At 43.1% G+C, this 25,484-nt stretch overlaps 1 protein-coding gene across 2 annotated transcripts in view; it reads right to left on the minus strand.

Annotated features, from left to right (window-relative positions):
- LNX1 (ligand of numb-protein X 1) overlaps positions 1 to 25,484 on the minus strand; it is a 254,678-nt gene that overhangs the window by 80,586 nt on the left and 148,608 nt on the right. For both annotated transcript variants that reach the window (XM_030191389.1, XM_030191388.1), the window contains exons 4-5: positions 13,679 to 13,834; positions 9,116 to 9,318 (exon numbers count right to left, since the gene is read on the minus strand). In XM_030191389.1, the coding sequence (XP_030047249.1) occupies positions 9,116 to 9,318; positions 13,679 to 13,834 (359 nt within the window). The remainder of the gene's footprint in view (positions 1 to 9,115; positions 9,319 to 13,678; positions 13,835 to 25,484) is intronic.

Raw genomic sequence — 25,484 nt, forward strand, 5'->3', positions numbered from 1 at the left:
AGCAAAATGCCCTTAACCTTCCCTCTTCTCTTCCCCATAGTTGCCAGATACATAAGCAAAATCCAATTTCTCTCCAGGGCCAGAGGAGCATATCAGCCAAACGCCATGCTGCTGCTGCCATCTTGGCTTCCCTCTGCCCAGGACTGCAACTTTTCAGTCCTGAGTTGATCTGCATAATTATCCGGATAGTGACTGTTCTCTAGAGAACCTCTAGCTCTGCTCACATATCCTTCCAATCTATTTATTTAGATAACAGCTGCCATTATCTGGATAAATGTCTTTGAATATTTGGCCCATAAATTTTTATTATGGGATATTTAATGACATATCTGATACCCTCGTGCTATAGAATCATTGAAAACTGGGCTGGAAAGAACCCAACAGGTCTTATGATCCATTGATCTGTCTCCAGGAAAGATTCATTATAGCTAAACTATTTATAGTAACATAGTAACATAGTAGATGACGGCAGAAAAAGACCTGCACGGTCCATCCAGTCTGTCCAACAAGACAAACTCATATGTGCTACTTTTTGTGTATATCTTACCTTGATTTGTAACTGTCATTTTCAGGGCACAGACCGTACAAGTCTGCCCAGCACTATCCCCACCTCCCAACCACCAGCCCCCACCACCCAATCTCGGCTAAGCTCCTGAGGATCCATTTCTTCTGAACAGGATTCCTTTATGTTTATCCCACACATGTTTGAATTCCGTTACCGTTTTCCTCTCCACCACCTCCCGCGGGAGGGCATTCCAAGCATCCACCACTCTCTCCGTGAAAAAATACTTCTGAGCAGATGCTTGCTTATCCTGCTGTTAAATATCACGGCTGTGGATATCTTTTAGCCCTCCATGACTGCTTCCCCTCAAGTTTAAATTACAGGGTCTTTCTGGTTTCTTTGTCTGATCTATCTCTCTGCTATTCTATGTCTGATTCATGTCCTCTGAACAGCTTTATCTAGGTCAAACCTAGTTCAGTATCTGACCAAAATGTTTTTTTTTTTTGCATGGTAAAACCTTCCTAAATTAAAACAAACACTAGTAGGCCATTGTTTTTTCTATTTCCAGACTGACGGGTAATGCTGATGCTGCCAGAAGGACTTCACAATAAATACCCCACAAAACTATCCCTCAGCCTAGTTGTTCCCAGTGAGATGAACCCACAAGTCCCACCGGATCTTATTTAGAAATATATGCAGGGTTTTATTAGCTCCAAAAAAGGAAAGAAAGGAAAGTCATTTACATGTTGTGGTAAACTATACTGTTAACATGTGCTGGCATTTAAAACAATTTCTTCTTTGTACTGCAACAGAAATGATAAACATTGTTGCCCAAATCCTGTGTTTTTATGGAAAATCATCTGCACACAAGAGTTTATGGTAGTCCAAGCTCATGATGAAAAACACAGCAGACGACGAGGTCATTGGCAACCAACCAGATTAGGGTGAATGACATTGTTATGCTGAAGCTTTTACCAAGAACAAGCAAAACCAGATCCCTGAACTTCCATCACCTCTGACAAGCCTGTTCCCCAGTTGTTGTAACTCAAAGCCCAGCTGTCAGGCTTTTTTCCCTTTAAATTGATCTTTCTGTTTAGTTTCCTTCCATGCAGTTGTAAACACGATGGGGTAGATATTCAGCCCACAACGGTCAGTATTTTAAAAACACTGATGGCTGTGGGGAGAATTAGCCCCGGATATTCAGTGCTGGGCTGTGTCTGGGCATTAGAACTGAATATCGGGGGTTAATTTTGGTGGTGCTGGTTGCTGGAGCTTATGGGGGTCCCAGTCAATATTCAGTCTGAGACCCACATAAATTTCCCCAACCTTTTCAAAGTGCTTTGAGCCCCCTCCAACTCCCCCAAAATCCCTCATCCCCTTTATTTATTTAGATTTTGCTCACACCTTTTTCAGTAGTAGCACAAGGTGAGTTACATTCAGGTACACTGGATATTTCTCTGTCCCAGGAGGGCTCACAATCTAAGTTTGTACCTGAGGCAATGGAGGGTTAAGTGACTTGCCCAAGATCACAAGGAGCAGCAGTGGGATTTGAACTGGCCACCTCTGGATTGCAAGACTGGTGCTCTAACCACCAGGCCACTCCTCCACTCCACCACTTGCACCCATCCCCCCCTGGAATGGTCCCCCAAACCAGCTTTCATAGGCCCCCCAGGCCTACTTTAGATCCCTGGTGATCCAGTAGGGACAATGGGGCAGGAACAAACCCCCCCTCACTCCTGCACCTAGCAGCAGCTTCCTGAAAAATGCGACTTCTCACAGCAACCTCGCAGTACTGCGGTAGTACAAAAAGCAGCAGATTGACTTTTTTTTGCCAAAATATCAAAATCGCTATTTTTTAAACCCATTTTAAGATGTTTTTTTATACAGTTCATATGCAGTGCATCCAAATCACAAGGGGGCATGTTGGGGGTGGGATTTAGGCATTTCCAAAACCTGGACATTTTTCTGCCATAATGGAACAAAGCAAAAACGTCCAGGGCTAAAAGTTAGACATTGTGGTCTAGACCTGTTTCAATCACGACTTAAGTCACAAAAATGGTGCTCTAAATGACTAATGGAAGGATTAAGGCATGACCCCTCTTACTCCCCCAGTGGCCACTGACCCTCTCCCACCCCTCAAAGTTATCAATGAAACAGTACATACCAGCCTTTTTCACAGCTTCAGATGTTATGGCCAGGTCTATTAGAGCAGCAAGCAGGTCCCTGTAGTAGACTACTGGTTGGTGCAGTACACTGTAGAAAAGGGGACCCAGGCCCATATCCCACTCTGTTACACTTGTGGTGGAACATCTGAGTCAACCAAAACTCACCAAAAACCTACTGTACCCATGGTATCCGGTGAGTTCCCACTTGGACAAGTTCTCCCAAACAATTCCCACCCACCAATTACCCCTAGGATAATTGCCATCTAGGTCAATTTCCCCCTAACCAATTTCACCCCGAGGTATCAATTCCCACCTGCAGAATTCTCCCTTGGTAGATTCCTACCCACCCACCTATCCACTAATTCTCCACGATACCTCAATTATATTTTTTCTAACTTATGTGGGTTACTTGCAACGTTTGCTATGTTGCCAGAAAAGAGCATGTTCATTAGCGTACTGACATCACTGATATTTGCTTGCACACTTAAAATCTTTGGTGCCCGGGCTGTTCAATTTAGCGCTTCTTGTTGTATGTAATGATGGGCTGCATCTCACTGTGGCAGGAAAAAGAATCCTTGGTCAGAGATTCAGACAGTATGTGTCTAGGCATTTAAGACATAATAACATAGTAAGTGACAGTAGGTAAAGACCTGAATGGACCACCCAGTCTGCCCAACAGTCACACTCATTATCAATTCATGATTAAATCAACAATGAATGTGATATTATATACTTTATCTTTCTTGGTGTCTTGGAGTCTTTATTTGGTGTTTTGGGGACATAGACCGTAGAAGTCCACCCGGCTCTATCCTTATATTCCAACTACTGGAGTTGCAGTCAAAACCCACTCCAGTCTATTCGAATATGTCTTGTCATTTGCTGGACCCAGACCATAAAATTCTGCCCAGCGCCATTCTCGGTTCTAGCTAATAAAGTTGCCATTGAAGCCCTTTCTAGCCTATCCTACAGAAACAGACCTACAAAGTCTTTAAGTTCCCAAAGCACAAAGCAAAATAATGTTCACTTACCAGAGAAATGTCCTGTTCTCTCAGAACTTCTCAGAAAGAAAGTTCAGTGGGACCTTTCCTCTTTATATAGTTTTGAATATTAGGGGCCTTTTTTAACAGGCTCTTTGAAGCTAACTCAGTGACCTATGCGAATATTCTACTTCCCCACACCTTAGATAACACCTAATTGAGGTCACTGGAGGTACTACCTCTCCAGCAGCCAAGTTAAGTTTCTACCTCTAGAAAAGGTTTCAGTTTAAAACTATGGGAAAAGGGTTGTACACCACGGCAACTAGTTAATAATGCTTGCTTTTCTCTCTCTCTCTTTTTTTATTCCCCCCTTAATACTAAACTAGGTTCTGCTTGCTTTCCCCCCCCCTCTCTTTTTATTCCCCCTTAATACTAAACTAGATCATGCAGTGCCTGCTAGAGTCTATCTGTTAATGCTGTGGTATAACTAACCTACAATTCCTCCTTTATATCCCAATCTTTAAGTTCCCAAAGCACAAAGCAAAATAGTGTTCACTAACCAGAGAAATGTCCTCTTCTCTCAGAACTTGTAGGTTAGTGATAGGCAAAATAAAAATATAATAAAGCAAATTTTATCAACTAATCTCCATAGTCTTTTCCCCTTAGTTTTAAAAACTTTGTACCACAGCATTAACAGATAGACTCTAGCAGACACTGCAGGGTCCAAGAGACAGGCAGAGCTACGGAGTCTCAATGCGTGGATGAGACGATGGTTCAGGGAGGAGGGTTTTAGATTTGTTAGGAACTGGGCAACATTCTGGGGAAGGGGGAGCCTATTCCAAAAGGATGGGCTCCACCTTAACCAGGGTGGGACCAGGCTGCTGGCATCGGCATTTAAAAAGGAGATAGAACAGCTTTTAAACTAGAAACGGGGGGAAGGTCGACAGTCGCCCAAAAGCGCATGGTTCGGGATAAGGTATCTTTCAAAGATATCACCAAAACAGGGAAGATAGGGTATCCTGATAGTGAGGTTGCAAAAGAAACCATCAGGTGTCCAAAAATAAAAATCAGACAAAAGATTGCAAATTAATACTGTCAAGTACTGAGCATGATGAAAATAGGAATAACAAACTTAATTTGAAATGTCTATGCCAGGAGTCTAAGAAATAAGATGGGAGAGTTAGAATATATTGCACTAAATGAAAAATTAGATATAATAGGCATCTCTGAGACCTGGTGGAAGGAGGATAACCAGTGGGACACTGTCATACCAGGGTACAAATTATATCATAGTGATAGGGTGGATCGATTTGGTGGAGGGGTAGCATTGTATGTTAAGGAGAGCCTTGAATCAAATAGAGGGAAATCTTGCCTCACCAATCTACTACATTTCTTTGAAGGGGTGAACAAACATGTGGATAAAGGTGAGCCGGTTGATTTTGTGTATCTGGATTTTCAGAAGGCGTTTGACAAAGTACCTCATGAAAGACTCCAGAGGAAATTGGAGAGTCATGGGATAGGAGGTAGTGTTCTATTGTGGATTAAAAACTGAGTAGGGTTAAATGGTCAGTATTCTCAATGGAGAAGGGTAGTTAATGGGGTCCTCCAGGGGTCTGTGCTGGGACCGCTGCTTTTAAACATATTTATAAATGACCTAGAGAAGGGAGTAACTAGTGAGGCAATTAAATTTGCTGATGACACAAAGCTATTCAAAGTCGTTAAATCGTGGAAGGATTGTGAAAAATTACAACAGGACCTTACGAGACTGGGAGACTGGGTGTCTAAATGGCAGATGACGCTTAATGTGAGTAAGTGCAAAGTGATGCATGTGGGAAAGAGGAACCCGAATTATAGCTACGTCACGCAAGGTTCCATGTTAGGAGTCACAGGCCAAGAAAGGGATCTAGGTGTTGTCGTTGATGATACGTTGAAACCTTCTGCTCAGTGTGCTGCTGCAGCTAAGAAAGCAAATAGAATGTTAGGTATTATTAGGAAAGGAATGGAAAACAAAAATGAGGATGTTATAATGCCTTTGTATCCCTCCCCTTATTCAGCTTCTCCCTTCTTTATTCCCTTCTTCCTGTACTATCCTGCCCTGTCCACCTACCCCACTTGAGTGCCATGTCTCTTCCTCTCTCTTCTGGGCTTGCTCACCCCTAGACATCTCTTCTCTCCAACCTTCCTCCTCCAAACAAGTCTCTCTTCCCCCCTCCCAGTGAGCCCTGCATCTCTCCCTCTCGCCCACTCTCCTCCATAGTTCCAGGCCCTTGTACCTCTCCAGTAGCAGCGATGATTGAGAAAGTTTTCTGCCAGTGTTGGGGCTTCTTCTCATGCACTTCCTGCCTATACAGACAACAGGAAGTTGCATCAAAGTAGGCAGGGTGCTCCAGAGAAAAGGACAGGCTCCGACGCTGGTGGAAAATGTCTCAATCGCTGCTACCAGAGAGGTATAGGAGCCTGTGGCTATGGAGGAGAGCCGGCGGAAGGGAGAAGGAGAGATGCAGGACTTGTGGGGCAGGGGACGGAAGAGAAAAAGAGATATAATGAGGGAGCAGTAGCGGTTTGGGTGGTGGCAGGAGGGAGGTCAGGATTTGCTGTGGCACCCTTGAGAGTTTGCTGCGGCGCAACAGGGTGCCAAGGTGCACAGTTTGGGAACCACTGGTCTAATTAAATTCCTCTGCTCCAAAATGGGATGTTGTAGTCCAAAACCTGGGACTGGGTCACTTACTATTTGAGGATCCTCGTTCTCTCCAGAGAGTGTGGCCTGTGGTGTTGAAATAGTCAAAGGAGGACCCTCAGGTCCTGAAAATGAAGCCTGTATATTCATTCCTTGACTCCCTCCTCCAGCTAAGCCTGCTGGCTGCAGAGGTGCTGTCCGCTTAACGGGACTCAGTGAGACCACGTCACTGCTGCTGTCAGCACTAGACTATGCCAGCTGGGTCAAAGTTGTAATGGGTAAGGAAACCGTAGGGGTTTGAAAATCCTGCAGTGTTGTCTGTCAGAGTTGTGGGGTCATTGTCAGAGCAGAGGGCAATACTGGCTCTTTCTCTTTCATTTTCTTCCTCATATCGATGAAAAAAAGCTGCAAAGACAGCAAAATAACAGCGCCGGGAGTGGAGCGACCTGCAGATGAGTCTCATTCAGATGTCATCTTGGTTCAGAAAGTCATTAAACTTAAGCATATTTTTAAGGGTGAATACTGAAAATATTGGCATAACTTCCAACAAAGTAGCTGTATTTTGCCACCTTTCATATTTTTGGTCCACTCCCAGACTGTTCCAGATTCTATGCCAATTTAAAATGCATAACTTTAGGATTTAAAGAGATTTATGTGGCCAAAATTTAGAAACATAGAAACATGATGGCAGATAAGAGCCAAATGGGCCATCCAGTCTGCCCATCCATGGCAACCACTATCTCCTCCTCTCCCTAAGAGATCCCACATGCCTGTCCCATGCTTTCTTAAATTCAGACACAGTCCTTGACTCTACCACTTCCACCGGGAGGCGGTTCCACGCATCCACCACCCTTTCCTTGAAAAAGTACTTACTTAGATTACTCCAGAGCCTATAGCCTCTTAACTTCATCCTATGCCACTTCATTCTTGAGTTTTCCTTCTTTTGAAAAAGGCTCACCTCCTGTACATTAATGCCACAGAGGTATTTAAACATCTCTATCATATCCCCTCTCTCCCGCCTTTCTTCTAGTGTATACATATTGAGAGCCTTAAGTTTGTCCCCATATGCTCTGCGACAGAGACCACTGACCAATTTTGTAGCCACCCTCAGGATCAACTCAGTCCTGTTTATATCTTTTTGAAGATGGGGTTGCCAGAATTGCACACAGTATTCTAAATGAGGCCTCACCAGAGACTTATACAAGGGCATTATAACCTGTTTTCTTCTGCTGGCCATTCCTCTCCCTATGCACCCAAGATTCATTTTGGCTTTGACCGTCACCTTTTCTACCTGTTTGGCCACCTTGAGATCATCCGACACAATCACCCCCAAGTCACATTCTTCTTTCGTGCACAGAAGTACTTCACCCCTATACTATACTGTTCCCATTGGTTTTTGCAACCTAATTGCATGACCCTGCATTTTTTTAGCATTAAATCTGAGTTGCTAATCAATGGACCATTTGACAGCCTAGAAAAAAAGAAGCAAAGTAGCTGCTGATTGCATAACTGCTTTTGAAAATCGAACTCAGAAGATTTAGTAGGGTACTTACTAAGGTGTGGTAAAAATTGGGGTTTTACTGCACCTTAGTTTACTGCAAGTGTTGCTAACCTGTGCTGTCTCATGACTGCAGGTCAGTGATTCCCATGGCACGTGAGTATCTCAACTTTCAAGATGCATTATTCATCTTCGCATTGGGCTGCTAATCCACAGCCTGATGCTCCTGGGAGGCCTTGTTAAAGGGGCTGGAGCTTCTCAAAGATAGAATGCTTCCCCTGCTCATTCTTCCAAAGACTCTCGTCATTGAGACAACTTCCCTGAAGAGCTCCCTTCATAGAGACCACCCAGAAAATCCCCCTAGAGGCTCCAAAGAGCACTCCCCCCACAGAGATCCCCCTGCAGACCTCTACACTCTCATGGGCCCCCTAGGCTATCTCTTACTGTGGTATCCTTGGTGGTCTAGGGATTCCAGGGTAGGAGCAATTCCTATTTACTCCTGTCCCTACTGGGCTCAAATTGGGACTGGTGACCCCCCCCCCCGCAGCCAGATTCAAAATGGCACCAGAAGGAGCAGAAGCAGCTGGGGATCACTCCTGCCTTGGAACCCCTAGACCAAAAGGGATTCTAAGATGTAGACCTGAAGGGGTGGAAGCCTATGGAAGATTGAAGTCTCTGTGTGTGTATGGGGGAGGGGGAGTGATTTGGGAAGAGAATCTATTGGGGTTGCCTTCAAGGGGGTTTCTTTATGGGGGGCTCCTCGGGAAAGGGGTCTCAATGAAAGAGAACTTCAGGGAAGGAGGGGGGGGGGGGGGTGAACCACTCCATCTTTGAGAAGTTCTGGCCACTTTAAGATGGTGCCCGGGAGCATTGGGCCATAGGTTAGTGGCCCAATGCTCTTGGGCAGGAAAAATAACTCCAGATTTGAGATGGTATTATTTTTCCTGGAATAGCACAGCTTGTAGAATTCACCTCAAGTTGCATTGATCTATGCACATAATAATGCTTTGCATCTCATTATTATGTTTCCTGGGTTGACTTAAACTAACATGTGCAATGGTAATACAATGCACAATATTGCCATTTAATACACTTTGAGGCAAATGTGTCATTGCCTTAATATATCTTAGTAAGTACCCCTGTTTGAAAATGCTATCATAGATTGTTCAATTTATACCTAGCTATTTGCATTCAGTGGCTTTATTCATCACTCTATAGCTAAAAAAAAAGATCTTTATGGCATTTCTACACTATTTATGTTAAGATATAATGATGTTACTTACAACAACACAGTACCTTTAATATCATGTCTCCTGGTAGTAACCTTCCATCTCTGGCAATTACCCCATCACGATAAATGTGCTGGATAAGAATGTGTTGTAGAGGTGTTTCACTGCCTCCCACAATCCTAATGGCAAGGTTTTCATTGGCTACCAAGCGAGTGATCTTAATGCAGGTAATCTCACCATCAGGGATCAGGTGGTATAACTGGGGCAGTTCTGAAGTACAGCCAAAAAGAAAGCTAGAGTTATCAAACAATGAACACCATCTGTACTTATTAATGATTTTGGGAGTCATAGCCCCTACATAAAGGTATTTAGCACAAGTAACATGTTGCAATGATCAATGCTGCTCATAGAACTTCCTTGAAACCTGATATTTATTCAATGGAATAGCCAATGACCTGATCAACAAAGTGAATACTGAAGAAGAGTAAACAACTAATAAATTATGATTTACGAGTATTTATTTACTAGTTAATGTGTAAAAAAATGATCTGATTTCATCCTATTTTGCTTGCTTGGCAGGAGGTAATACGATCACATGCATTACCATCCATGTATGGTGTAGCCTTTTAATGCACATTAGGGGGATCTTTTACTAAAGATTAGCTCCAGTTATCTGCCCATAGGAATAAAATGGGCCCTGCTGCAGATAAGTCAAGATAATCTTTAGTAAAAGACCCCCTAAGACTTTAATCTTGCTGTTTAGCACAATTGATGTCTTAATTTCTTTATGTAAATAAGTCCTGTGGAGTGCTAGACAGCAGTGTGTGAGCTGAGCTTTCATTTTCTCCACAGGGGCAAGCAGGCTCCCTAAGGTTGGTCTTTACTAGAGAATTTCCTTTCTTTTAAGATGGGGTCTGTTGGTGTTATTCTCTTTTTAAAGCAGCTTTCTATGTTAATCTTTCTTTTCCTTCTGTGGATAGTATGCTTGCTTTATAGAGTTCAGTCTTTCATGTTACAGTAAATGAGTTGAAGCCAGGAACAGTGATATCTTTCAATATGTTTTTTGAATATTTACTGATCTTCTCCTTGCTTCCACATCCCCCCCCCCCCCCCCTCTTGACAAAATTGTGATTCAGCCTTTGACTTACACGCAGGAGTATTTTCAAAGCACTTAGCCTTACAAAGTTCCATAGGTTACTATCCGCTTTATTTTCAAAAGTGATGGGCGCCCATATTTCGTCCCAAATCGGGAGATGGGCGCCCATCTCGCAAAGGCGCCCAAATCGGTATAATCGAAAGCCAATTTTGGGCTTTTTCAACAGCACTCCGTCACGGGAATGAACAAAGTTGACGGGGGCGTGTAGAAGGGGTGGTGAAGGTGGGACTGGGGCGTGTTTATCGGCCGAGGAGAGATGGCTGCCTTCGGCTGATAATAAAAAAAAAAAAAAGGTGTTTTTACCGGGAATTTGGGTCACTTTTTCTGGACCCTTTTTTCTCAAGAACAAGCTCCCCAAAAGTGCCCCAACTGCCCAGATGACCACCGGAGGGAATCGGGGATGACCTCCCCTGACTCCCCCAGTGGTCACTAACCCCCTCCCACAAAAAAAAAAAGAACTTTCAAAACTTTTTTTGCCAGCCTGTATGCCAGCCTCAAATGTGATACCCAGCTCCATCACAGCAGTATGCAGATCCCTGGAGCAGTTGTTAGTGGGTGCAGTGGACTTCAGCCAGGTGGACCCAGCCCCCCCCCCCACCTGTTACACTTGTGATGGTAAATGGGAGCCCTCCAAACCGCCCCCAAAACCCACTGTACCCACATCTAGGTGCCCCCCTTCAGCCATAAGGGCTATGGTAATGGTGTAGAGTTGTGGGCAGTGGGTTTTGGGGGGGATTTGAGGGGCTCAGCACCCAAAGGAAGGGAGCTATGGACTTGGGAGGTATTTTACTTTTGATTTTAAATTGTTACAAGTGCCCCCTAGGGCGCCTGGTTGGTGTCCTGGCATGTGAGGGGGACCACTGCACCACGAATCCTGGCCCCTCCCATGACCCAATGCCTTGGATTTGTTCGTTTTTGAGCTGGGCGCCTTCGTTTTCCATTATCGCTGAAAAACGAAACCACCCAGCTCAAATCCGCACACATTCGATGCATTTGCCCGGCACAAACCGTATTATCGAAAAAAAAGATGGGCGGCCATTTTTTTCGAAAATACGGTCTGTCCCGCCCCTTCATGTACCCGTTCTCGGACATAGATGCCCATGGAGATGGGCGTTTGCGTTCGATTATGCCCCTCCATGGAACTTTGTAAGGCTAAGTGCTTTGAAAATGAGCCCCTGTACAATCACCTACACGTCAATCCACATGAAAATATTAGGGTCATGCAGCCAGAAAGTTTTCGTTTCGTGTTGTTTCCCCATGTCATTTCTGGGAATATTTGATTTGTTTTGTTTGATTTTTTTTTCTTTGTACCATCATGGGAGCAAAGTTGTTAAGAGTGCTCACTCTTTTGGAAAGAGCATGCACTCTTTAAGAAGGGTATGCATTCTTTCCTGATAGTGCACGCATGTGCGATAAAACACATATATGCTCGCTATCAGGAATGAGTGCGCAATCTCCTGACACAGTGCATATTCTTTCCACCCAATATTCAGCACTATTTAACCGGCCAGGAAAGGTTCCTGGCCGGTTAAATAGCACTTAACTGGCTATCCCCGAATATTCAGTGGGAGATAGCTGGTTATCTTTCGCTGAATAATCACGGTCAGTGCTTAGCGGATAACCAGCTATATCGCGCAAGATAGCTGACTATCTGCTAATATTCTGCACATCGCTGATTAAGGTTGGTGGGCAAACTGGTACACAAAAATAGCAGGCCTATCTTTGGCCTCTTTCAACTTAACCAGCCAGCGCTGAATATTGACTTGGCTGGTTAAGTTGAAACCGGCCCAAAATAAACCAGATATCCAGTGCCGGTCACTGGAAACAGCCTGGCATTGAGTATCCGGGCTCAGCGCTGTCCGCAGGAGGCAGGCCGGTAAACTCCCATGGTCTGAATATCAGCTATTTTGTGAATAGTGTCCACTCTTTCAAAAGAGTGTGTGCTATAGAAGCACATGAAAATCCATGAAATGCTTTTTTTTCTGCTCATTTTCATTTGGCAACAGAAGGAAGCCTCCAAAGTTAACTAGGAAACCCAACTGACATTGTAATGTAGCATACTATGCTATACTTTGTATTGTAATTTGAATATTTTTACTGATGTCATTGCCTATTGCTTATGTTTGACTTATTCTTGTTGTACACTGCCTTCAGTAAATTCCTTCAACAATGAGGTAAATAAATCCTAATAAATAAAATAAAATACATGGCACCACAGGATACGGTCAGTGTGCCACTAACCTGGTTAGGAGAATAAGGCTATTGCGTATCCATGTGTAAATAACAGGATTTACATGTTTACATCATATACATGTGCAAATACCAATTTCAGAAAGCCACTATTTACAAGTTGAGATCTGCTGTACATCATATGGAGATTTTAAGGGGGTTTGGTTTAGGTGTGGTTTGAATATGATTTGGGTGGGACTAAAATCTCTCCATATATATTCCCCATTTTACAAAGCAAATCCACATGTATGGGGAAAATTTTCCATGTTGGGTCTTACACCTGCTCTTGCTTGCATAGGTTTCTAAAAAATTGGTGGTTCAATAAAAAATATTTTAACAGAAAAAAGTGCTTGTTGTGGCCATGGATTTACATGAGGTTTATGGAAGTGATTCTCCAGAATCCCATTAGTTTATTTCTGCCTCTAAAATGAAAGCAGGTTAAAATTGCAGCCTTACTATGTAACTAAGGACACTTCATGTGGAAGTGGTGGGTCTGTTCCATTCATTTTAGCAACATGTACATTTAGATAATGGCTGCTCTTGCCAACATTTCTCTAGTTAAAATCTGTAGAGTTTATTGTCTTTGAGATTTTGGTACATCTTCTGGGGTTCTTAAGCAAGAAATAATTTCTAAAAAATAATGCACATTCCCCCAAATTCTATACATGGCGCCTTAAGTTGTGTGTGGTAATTTGGCCACATGGCCAAATTGCGTGCACAACTTAATTGATTAACAAGCCAATCAGCACTGATAATTGGTACTTAACAACCAATTAGTGACACTAATTGGCTTTAATTAGAATTTACAAACACAACTTATGCATATTCTACAACAGGGTATGTGTAAATTCTAATGTGCGCCGTTGAAAAGGGGGTGTGGTCATGGGCATGGAATAGGCAGGTTGTGGGTGTTGCAAAAAACTATGCATATAATTATGGAATACACCTGATCTGCGTCTAACTTAGGTGCAAGTATTTAGGCCTGGTTTTAGGTAGCCTAAATGGGTGCACCTAAATTTTAGTCGCAAGATTGGAACGTAGGCATATTCTATAAACTACACCTAACTTTAGGTGCAGTTAATAGAATCACGTTAACCGTGTGGTTTTTCTGTGCCAATCTGTAAGGCACAATTTATAGAATTTGGCCCATTATGAACTGTAGTGGTTGAATTTTAACATTTCTTATGGGATCCCATTTCTATCTGTGTTATTTTACAGGAAGACAAATATAGTTGAAATGGATACCTTCGTCTGCAGCATTCAGATTTTGCATGCCTCCAATCTCTCCCTCAGTTGGGTGGACAACTGCATTTCCACTTTTTGTTCGCCGAAGAACGCTAAAAGCTCGATTTAACTTTTTAAAAGATCTGCTTCTTACAGAAGAACGTTCAAAATTGCGCGCTGTAATAGAGAAATAAATAATTGTAGAGTTGTATTGAGGTCAAACGAGCCAAACATTTCTGGAACAACTGATTGATTGTATGTAGATGCTTACTGAATGAACACCAGAAAATCACCACTTCTCCCAGAACTTGGTTTTTGTGCCTTTTCTATGATGACAGCTTCTAAGTGATACAAGCGTACATGTTGCATTCCACTAGAGAATGTACTTATAAGAGTACCTGTCATGCAAAACACTGATACATACAGAACTTTTTTTGTGCTGGTACAGTGTACCGGCACCTTTTTTAACCTTCCCCACTTATCCCCCTCCTCTCTCCCGTGGCCATAGATGCTTTTCCCAATGAGCAGCAGCAGTGGCAAAGCAAGGAGTAGCAGGCGCAGGACGGCAGTACTACAGCATGTGCTGTCGAGTCTGCTGATCCCCTGCCCTGGAACTGGAAATTGACGTCAGAAGTGCAGGAGATTAGCAGAGCCGACAGTGCGCAGCTCAGCACTACGGTCCTGTGCCTTTTACTCCTTGATTTACCTGCTGCTGCTGCTCATTGGGAGAAGCAGCAGTGGTCGCAGGAGAGATGCTGGATGAGAAAGAGGGGGCAAGGGGAGAGAGATGCTGGATGGGGGTGAGAGGAGGCAAGGGGAGAAATACTGGATGCAGGGCCGTGCCAACACGGTAAGCGGGGTAAGCACCGCAGGGGAGTGCCAACCTCTGGAGGGCGCTGCCGCACCATGCTTACCCTCGCCGCTTACCTCAGCTCCGCGCTGCCCTGGGGGCTTTAAATCTTTTATTTAAATTTACTTCCGACGTCGCAGCAGCTGAGCAGCGTCAGTGAAAGCGCTGCTGACATCTACAGCTTCTGAGCCTTCCCTTCACAAGTTCGCACTCGTTCGTTCCCTCAGTGTCCGCCCTTGCAAGGAAATGATGTCAGAAGAAGGCGGGACACTGAGGGAACGAACAAGCGCGAAGGGAAGGCTGGTGAGTGACTTCAGGTGTGCGGTTGACCGGTGGTGGGGGGAAGAGAAGCTGATTCGCAGACAGGGAGGCGTGGGTGAGGCAGAAGGAGAGATAGCACACCACGGGAGTGGAGCCCGTTCCCGATCGTGCGGGCAGCCGAGTGCACATGACTTGGTATTTTTGGGGGGATGTTTCGACTAAAGCCTAAGATTTAAGAGGTGAAAGCTAATTTTCCCCATATAAGTTATTTGAATATTAACTTCAGTGCTCTTAATATTAAAAATAGCAAGTTATAACCCTCATTCTATAAACTGCACGCACTTAGAGAATAACTTAATTGACCCTTAATCAGTGCTTGTCTGGTGCTAAGTTGCAATGTTTGGTGTTGTGCCACTAATTGGCGCTTATAAACAGTTGTTGTAAGTGTTTTAGGCGCCTATTGTATGTAACTTCTAGTGCATATCCGAAAATGGTGTGACAGGATTCTATAAAGTGGGTGCCAATTGCCACATTTAGGTAGGAACGCATACACCAGTCATAAGTGGTCACACTTAACTTTAGGTGCATGGCTCCCAACTTATTGTAGTATTCTTTAATGGCATATGCACACAAGTGTGCCATGTAGAATGCTGGTTTAGCATGCAAATCTTTAGCACCTAATTCTAGCACCCTTTATAGAATTACCCCCTATATGAATGAACCATAAGAAATTGAGAAAAGCAGTTAATATTTAATGCAGAAACGGTAGGCAGCAACTGGAATATCACTACCTCCTTCGGAGACAGAAGCCCTATCGAAGCTGCCTGTCAATGTTTAGCATCCCTGCACTTTCTGCAGTAACAATCTTTGTTCTCCACCTCTCAATCCTCTCTTTCACCTTTTCTGGCCCAGCAGCATCTTTTTTTTTTTCTTTTTCTCCTGGGAACAGTAGCCATCCCAAAGACAGTTGCTCGAAACATGATGTTCAAGAGTCCTGTGAATGTGAACCTCTATATCTAGCTAACCCACTGGAGCTATGCAAGCTGTATTTTAGCTATAGTAGTTTTTGGAGTTGACTCTAGCCTCGCAACTAACAGTCCCACAGGATGTTAGTGGTCAAACATGCATTGAGGTTGTCTGTTTCATTTTTGGGTGAGCACCTGTAGGGGTTGTGCTTGTCCATTTACTGGTTACTATGGAACTTTTAAAGTCTAAGTTCCTTATACAGTTCCCAAATGTCAGCATCATTCTAAGAATATTGCTGACAATTTCTGTCAGTGTGGCAAGTGGTGAGCGATCATTTTCACGGTTAAAAATCATAAAAAATTATTTGTGATCAAGTATTTCACAAGAAAGGCTTGTAAGCCTTGCCATGATTGCTGTTCTTCAACTTGTCATTCACCTTTTATGGTAATGGGCTGAAAAATGGGGCAGGATGGGAGAAGAGAGAAAGGAGATGCCACACGGGGGGGGGGGGGGGGGGCGCCAACTGATAATCTGCAGGGGGGCACCAGAGATCCTAGGCACGGCCCTGACTGGATGGGGAAAGAGAAGGGAAGATGTTGAATGGGAGAGAGGGGAAAGATACTGGATGGGGAGAGGGTGCAAGGGGAGAGATGCTGAATGGGGAGAGAGGGGGAAAGGTGAGAAATGCTGGATGAGGAGGGAGGAAGCAAGGGGAGATGCTGAGAGGGCAAGGGGAGAGATGCCGGATGGGGAGAGAGGGGGCAAGGGGAGAAATGTTAGATTGGGAGGGGGCAAGTGGAGATATGCCATATGGGGAGAGAAGGGGCAAGAGGAGAAATGATGAATGGGAGAGTGGGGTCAAGGGGAGAAATGCTGGATGGGGAGAGAGGAGGCAAGGGGAGAGATACTGGATGGGAAAAGAGGGGGCATTTGGGATAGATGCTGGATGGGGAGAGAGAGAAAAAAAGGGGAGAAATGTTAGATGGAAGTGGGGAGGAGAGAGAGGCAAGCTGTAGGTAGATATTGCTTTGTCACCCTCTTATCACCATGCATATCTCCCTGTCCCTCATCTACCCGGCCCTCCCTGTCTCTCACCTAACCCACCCCACCCTCATCCTGTTAGACTGTCTGTCACGTTTTCCAAAAGCAGGAGCTAGGATTGTGAGCCCTTGGGCCACTGCCGAGGAGCGGCAGTGGCAGGCAAAACCACCCCACACAGGGATAAGGCAGAACTCTAACAGGGCCAGCTAGACTTCACCTGCACTTAGCCACCGTTTCTCAGGAGTTGAGCCCCTGACTGCAGGTGGCCGGCAGGGCTTACTGGACAGGGCAGACACTGGATACCAGCAGGATACACACAGGGACTAGAACACACAGGAAGGCTAGGCAGAATACTAGACTAGAGGACAGACAAGGGACAGAACTGAAAGCTGCAAGCAGCCACTGAAACAGGGAACAAACACTGGTAGACAAGAGACAGAACTGAGAGCTGCCAGGCAGCCACTGAACAAGAAGCACAGACAAACAGAAACTAAACACAGAAATCCAAACAAGAAACAAGGCAAGAAAACAAGCAATACAGTACAAGATAAACTACACAAAGACTAGACTAGAATCAGGCAAGAATCTCAGACAATAAACTGGACTAGGCAGAAGTGCAGCAAGCACCAACAAACCAGGGCCTTAGGTGATGCAAAGGCAAAGCAGAGAGTTTCCAAATGGCTAATAAGCCCAGCAGCAGCTGAGATTCAGCTGCAGCAATCACCAGGCAGCTACGGGTGCTGTGCAGGCTCAAACAAGACAAGCAAGTCTGGCAGGCCGGAAGATCCGGACTGGACTGGGCTGAAGTCTGGAATGGGAAACAGCACACAGACAGAGACAGAACTAACTCAGAAAGACCAGACAGAAGCCAGCTTAGAAGCTGACCGCCAGAAATAAGGTAAGCCTGAGAGGGGTCATGACCACAGACGTGACACTGTCACTGAAATGCCTTGATATTTCAGTTATATATACTGTTATTTATCAACATTTGCTTATTTCTGATCTGATGAAGAAGGGCTACCTTCGAAAGCTAATTAAAAAAATGTATTGTTAGTCCAATAAAAAAGGTATCATCTTACGCTCCTACCCATAATCTCCGCTCACAGGACAAATCCCTCCTCTCAGTACCCTTCTCCACCACCGCCAACTCCAGACTCCGCCCTTTCTGCCTCGCCTCACCCTATGCTTGGAATAAACTCCCTGAGCCCATACGCCAAGCCCCCTCCCTACCCATCTTCAAATCCTTGCTCAAAGCCCACCTCTTCAATGTCACTTTCGGCACCTAACCATTGTACCTCTATCCAGGAAATCTAAACTGCCCCAATCTTGATTGACTGCACTTTTTGTCCTTTAGATTGTAAGCTCCTTTGAGCAGAGACTGTCCTTCTTTGTTAATTGTACAGCGCTGTGCAACCCTGATAGCGCTTTAGAAATGTTAAATAGTAGTAGTAGCAATAGTAATTTTTTTTTCTATGTTTTATTTTATTCTATTTCTATTGATTACAGTCAAGAGTGGAAAATTGAACATTGGATAGTAAGAAAGAACTAAATGTGGGCAAAGGAAGAGAATAAAATTGAAGAACTCTGAAAGGAAAAGGAGGAGAGAAAAATGACAAACAAACAGGAAATCCTGGCAATAGAGTTAAGAGAAGATAAGGAAAGTAGAAACCAGAAACTGGGACCAACATAACTGAAAAAAAAGTACTTGGCCAGACAACAAAGGTAGAAAAAAGAATTTTATTTTTAGTCTAAGATAAAGTAGTGTGGTAGATGTGTTAGGACCCTGTTTACTAAGCGTTTGCATCTTTAACGTGCATTAACCATGTATGCGCGTTAACCATGTACGTGCCTACAATATCCCTATAGGCACCTACATGGTTAGCGCATGTGCTAATTGTAGGCACGTTAAAAATGCTAACGTGCCTTAGTAAACAGGGCCCTTAATGTTTTGTTTTATTAATATAGTGAATAGAATATGTCAGTTTTTGAAATTTATGTCTGCTATCTTTATAGCAGTACAAGGTGAAAATATTTTTGTTTTTCTGGTGTTATCCTGCGAGCCAAAGTTAGATTTTGGGGGGGGGGTTTCAGCTGAATTTTTTTAGTTTATGGTCATTCTTAGGGGTTCTTTTGTTGGACCTAAAGACTTGTGTACTATTTTCAATGATGCCTTTTTATATGATCCGTGGCTGGTAAAATGGGTGTGGCTACTTTGGGGGTGGAGCCATAGATAGTGACCCTGCCCTTAAGGTTGGCCCTGTATGAGCACCAGTACCTTTTTTCCTTCAAAAAAAGCTCTGGATACACACCAACATTTTCTAGCTATCAAAGAACCCCTAAGTATCTGGAAAATAAACTCCTAGATTTATAACTTATAAACACCTAAGAATAGAAGCCTGTAATTATATAGTGCGGAGAACGTTCATTTGAAAAATATTCAGAAATAACAAGTGGAAACCGCATATAACTCTACAGCTCCCTGAGGATTCGTATAATTGAATTGTGAAGGTTTTCATTCATGAAAACTCTTTCTGGCCTCTGGAGGGCAGATGTAAAAACACCAAATTGCAACTGTCAGGAAAGCATTTTGAGAAAAAAACAAAAGATTTTTCTCATGGTCTGACAAAAGACATTTGAATTATGTGATCCACCGTAAACACTCCACGAATGACTTCCACTCTGTTCACAGACATGCTCAGAAACTATGATTCATCCAAATTCAGACATACACCCTGTAGCTCTCATACCCAGGTATTTCGCTGGTTAACTTAACCAGTTAAGGGCTGAATATTGACACTTATTTGGTCATGTGCCGACACAATAGCTTGTTTTGGCTTTAATGGTTAGAGGGGATATTCAACGTCACTATCCAGGTTAAGTGCCACTTAATATTCCCTTGGGACCTGCTCAGCACTAGCTAACTGAGCAAGAGGCTCACATACCCAGTTATTTGGCTTTGAATATAATCCAAATATTTGTATTCACTAAAGAAAATAAATACCTTTCCACTGGAAAACTTTCCATTTCCCAAATTGGGGTGAATTGAGCCCATACCCACAATATTCAATACTTTTTAACAGGCCAGGAACTGCTCCTGGCTGGTTAAATAGTGCTTAACTGGCTATCTGTGAATATTCAGTGGGAGATAGCCGGATATCTTCTGCTGAATATTCTCGGTCAGCGCTGTGGGCCTGATTCTCTATATGGCGCCTAAAAAATCCACACAGAACACATTTTTGACTAAGTGTATTCTATAGGATTTAGGTGCAGTATATAGAATATGCTTAGTTGATACCATCGTATGTAAATCCACGCACATCCATTTACACCAATGAAAACCTGGCATAAATCCTGGCACGTAGATTTACACGCACTGGCCCATATTCTACAACTACGTGTATATGTTTTGGAATACCCATGAAACGCCCATTTCCCCACCCATAACCATGCCTTTTTTGAACTGCACACATTCATTTTAAACTGTACGCTTTAGAATTTAGGTGCAGTTCATTACAGAATGCGCTTAGCGAGTTGTGTGCATACATTGTAATTATTGCCAATTAGTGCTCATTATTGGTTGTGCTGTTAAATACACTGATTGGCTTGTTAAGTCAATTAAGTTATGCACTTAGTTATAGAATGCGCCTGGATTTTGACACGGATCTCTAGGCGTGCTAAACAGAATCCCCAGGTTAGCAGCTAACTGGTTATATCACGTGATATAACCAGCTATCCACTAATATTGAACGCATTGCTGGCTAAGTTTGGTGGCCAAATCAGGTTGCCAAAATAGCAGGCTTATCTTTGGCTGGTTTAAACTTAAATGACTAGTGCAGAATATTGGCTTGGCTGGTTAAGTGTAAACCAGCCAAAATTAAACTGGATATTCAATGCCGGTCACCAGAAACAGACCGACATTCGATATCCAGTCTAACCACTGACCACGAGAGTTAGCCGGGCTGCCTCCCGCGGTCTGAATATTGGCCCCATAGCGTTTTTAAGCATGTAGTGCAACTGATGGGCTATGGGGATGCTAAAAGACATGGAGGCATATTTTCAAAGCACTTTGGGAGGCTAAGTTCCATAGGTTTCTATGGAACTTTGGGAGGCTAAGTGCTTTGAAAATGAGCCTGATGGTAACTTTACAGGTTTGACACAGTTATTGCATATTCTCGCACCTTTCTCAACCTACACTTCCCCAGCTGTAAAGGATTAAAATACAGACTAACACATGTGACCAGCTTTTCCTACATGAGCACACAGCTGTGGAATGCACTACCAACACACTTGAAAACGATCAACAAACTAACTAACTTCCGCAAATCTCTCAAAACTTATTTCTTTAACAAGGCCTACCACGATAACCCATAACTAACTATATACACAACACCCACCCACCTTTATTCAGAATGTCTCGTTCTATAACTGTTTGACCAGATCCACTTGTTTTACGTGATTTCTTTGTAACACCAATTGCATTCTTTACCCTGGCATGGCGATGCCATAACAGGTCTTTGTAAGCCACATGAGCCTGCAAATAGGTGTGAAAATGTGGGATACAAGTGCAATAAATAAATAAATAAATAAATACAATGGGGGCGCTGAGTAACGCTGCACCCTTTGATGCTCTTTGCTGTATACCACCACCTGATACCTATTCCCCCAGGTTTTAAACATTTCCTTCAATGAACTATTTTAACATGGAAAAAAGTTATTTTGCTGTGTTGGCAAGAGCTCTTTGTTCCTACGGTTGGAATGTGGCATACCCATTTGACTGACTTACTTAAATTGGAATGTTTTGAGATCAAAGAGTGGAGGAGTGGCCTAGTGGTTAGAGCACCAGTCTTGTAATCCAAATGTGGCTGGTTCAAATCCCACTGCTGCTCCTTGTGATCTTGGGCAAGTCACTTAACTCTCCATTGTCTCAGGTACAAACTTAGATTGTAAGTCCCCCTGGGACAGAGAAATATCCAGTGTACCTGAATGCAGGGGCTCTTTGTAAGCTCTTTGAGCAGGGCCTGTCTTTTGTGTATGGTGTACAGCGATGCGTATGCCTTGTAGCGCTATAGAAATGATAAGTAGTAGTAGTAGTCAATCCACAGTACGGACCAGGGGCGAAAACTAGAAAAAACCCTTATAGAAAAGCATAAGTGTGTGCTTATATACAAAGCACACTCTTTTCTGCAAAGGAAGACTCCCTATAATTATTTCCCCACATAAATGTGATGTCAGTGCTTATAAAAGAGGAATTTGAAATAGCAATATACCTACACAGCAGCAAGAAAGCAGCTGTCTTTTCCAGACTCTACACATTGGAAAATTCACTGCTTATATGTACTTGAGCAAACAAGGCTGTATGTCCCAAAATATTTATTGTATTTGAAACACATCCAGTTAGTTTGGCCACAAAAACAGATTTGGGATGGAAGAACCCTAAGGGCCAGAAATCCTAAGCACTGCAGATACAAACTGGAGAAAATTCTTCAGTGCTTCTGGCTCTGAGATGTTTTTTTTAGCTCTAAAGTTCTGAATACAAATAGATTATATTTCATAAGACAGCTAAATTTTGGATTAAGGAATACCAAAGTAAATAGTCAAAATTCTTTCTCTCACGGCGTAATGCTGACAAAGTAGATGGCCCAAGGCTGTGGTTCCTGTGATGCTCTTTGGGTTTCTTATGTCTACCACAAATTCAATATTTTCTTTCTATTTCACTTGTCTTTTTTCTTCCTCATTCATGACAGGAAAAAGGGTCTGAGACTTGGGACATAAAGGTAGGGGCTAAACAGTTTGCCTGTTCTTATGGGTAGGGACTCAGCAGCCCTCTCTCCATGTCTTTAGTTTGGCGCAGTGGGAATCTAGGCAGCTGAGACATGTATTTATCTAAGAGAATCTTTTAAATCATTGAGCTTACCCAAGTCCCTGAGGCAGTTGCTGTCTCATCAGCTCGTAACCTTGGGGTCATCTTCGACTGCTGCCGCTCCTTCTCTGCACATATTCAGCAGACTGCTAAAACCTGTCGTTTCTTTCCCTATAATATCACCAAAATTTGCCCTTTCCTTTCTGAGCACACTACCAGAAACCTCATCCACACTCTTATCACCTCTCGCTTAGGCTATTGCAACTTGCTTCTCACAGGTCTCCCACTTAGCCATCTCTCTCCTCTTCAATCTGTTCAAAATTCTGCTGCACGACTAATATTCCGCCAAGCTCCATGTCTGGCCATCTTCAAATCTAAGCTAAAAGCTCACCTTTTTGATGCTGCTTTTAACTCCTAACCCTTATTCACTTGTTCAGAACCCTTACTTTATCATCCTCACTTTAATATTCCCTTATCTCTTGTTTGTCCTGTTTGTCTGTCCTAATTAGATTGTAAGCTCTGTCGAGCAGGGACTGTCTCTTCATGTTCAAGTGTACAGCGCTGCGTACATCTAGTAGCGCTATAGAAATGATAAGTAGTAGTAAGTAGTAGTAGTTGCTGAGATGAAACCCGCGGAATTGGGTGTGAGAAGAGCTATTGAGTGATTCATGTGATTGAGATGCTGTTGCTCCTTTAATAAATTTTGGACATTTGCAGTCATGAATATTTGTAGCACTGAATATTGAGCACTTTGGGGTCAATATTCAGCTGGCGGTGGTGAGCGTTTTGCCGATTGCTGCTGGAGTTATTCCTGGATATTTAATGCAAGGCCCTGTCCGGGCTTCGGCACTGAATACCCAGATTTTTTGAGCCAGCTAGCACATAACTGTTTAAGTCAATATTCAGAACTTAACTGGCCATTTCCTACCACATGAAGATAGGACTGTGATTTCCGTGGTCACATTTATTTATTTAGATTTTGCTCACACCTTTTTCAGTAGTAGGTCAAGGTGAGTTACATTCAGGTACACTGGATATTTATGCACTACACCTGGTTGCTTAAGTTCTGAGTATTGGTACTTAAGTGGCCAAGTGCTGACTTCACCCCTAGAACACTCACAACATAGCCAGTTTTCACTTAGGTGCTAACTGTTCATTTTCAGTGAAGATAACTGCTTAAGTGCAGCTGAAAATGACCAAATAGCCACAAACAAGCAATTTAACCAATCAGTGGCCATTTCTGGCCGGTTAAATCATTTTGACTATCAACCAATTTATGATTTAAGGGTATGCTCTGGAGTTTGCCTTTTAAAGAGAACAAAGTTTTTCACCTAAGAAAACATCAAGTAATTTTTATAGTGACACTATTGTGCTTTGGTTTGGTAGTATTGATATTTGTGTACCACTGGCTGAGGGATTTTCTATTTTTTAGGTTCTTATAAACAGGACTTGATCTATAGACAAAAGGAAAGTGGAGTGGTGGAGCTGAGGGAAGACCAGGTAGGCCACAGGAGGAGCAATAGAAGAAAAGGGGATAGATTAGGGACCAGAGTGACAGTTCTCTGCTCTAGGCTTACCCTCCCTTCATTTTCTCTGCAAGCTGCCTAGAAGGGAGGAGCTGGAGCAAAGCACCCCTACCACTTTGGAGTCCAGAAAGAAGTTGGCAGAGCTGCATTCCAGGTCATTCCCCCCAGAAATTAAAGCCTGGTTTATTGCAGTTGTAGAGGGTCAGGATACCCAACCTGTGAATGCACAGGGCAGCACTGATGCTGGCATGTTGAATGATCAGTTTAAGTGGATCCTGGAGTATAGGTGATTATCACTGGGTTCACTCACACCTGGTGGGCTAGATGGACCACTGGTTTGATCCAGTATGGCTATTATTATATTCTTATGGTGGTAGGTTTCCTTCCAAAGAAATGTAGAGGTCACCACAGGGCAATTTGATCTTGACCTGGATAACAGCTGTCTCTTTGGGACATGATAGATGATTGGCCATGGGTTGTTGCAGATATGGTGTGTAGTTGTTAAAGCTTGGGCACATTTACAAGCTATTATGACAATAAAGTTGTGGTCTTGGGTTCTCACATAGGGTCTCTTGTTTTGCTTCTAGGGAAGGGACATTTGGGAGGTGGGTTTGTCTGAGCTACCTATGTTTTCCTCTTTTCTGTATTCTCCCTTTATTTTTGCAACTTTTAAAGAGGCAAAATTAATCACCTAGATTTTAATACCTATGAGTAAGTTCTTATTTAACATAATATTTTCTTAAATAGTTCTACCATATTCACTATCACTCCAGCATGAGAGCTATGCATATTTAGATTACGCACAGGTACCTAAATGTATATGTGAACAATTACATATTGTTTGCTACTGCAGCACAAATTTGGCAATTGGCATTAAGCGTAACCCAAGTACTGAATTGACATATATATACCAGGTAAAATATTGTAAATCAGAAATAGACCACGTTCCATTAAGGGGTTAATTTTCTAAATCATTTCTGTAGATTAAACAGCCTACCTTTACCTAGAATGAGTGGGGTTTGTGGTTTGGACCTACACAAGAATATCATTAAATATGTGCAGTTGCATGCACAAAGGCACGCTAGCATTTTTAGTGCAAACTTAAAATAAGCATGTGCTAAATGCTAGAGACACCTATATATTCCTATGTGCATCTATAGTGTTCAGCACACGCTAAAAATGCTACCTCACCTTTGTAAAAGTTCCCCTCAGTTTGCTGGGAAAGTTGTGTGAGCCTCAGAGCAGGTATAAATCTCTGCAGCTACTTTCTTGGGTGGGTTTTGGGGAGCAGGGGTAATTTTATAATGGCTCTTATACATATAT

The sequence above is a fragment of the Microcaecilia unicolor genome, chromosome 2, assembly GCF_901765095.1.
Source record: "Microcaecilia unicolor chromosome 2, aMicUni1.1, whole genome shotgun sequence".
NCBI classification, from domain to species: Eukaryota; Metazoa; Chordata; class Amphibia; order Gymnophiona; family Siphonopidae; genus Microcaecilia; species Microcaecilia unicolor.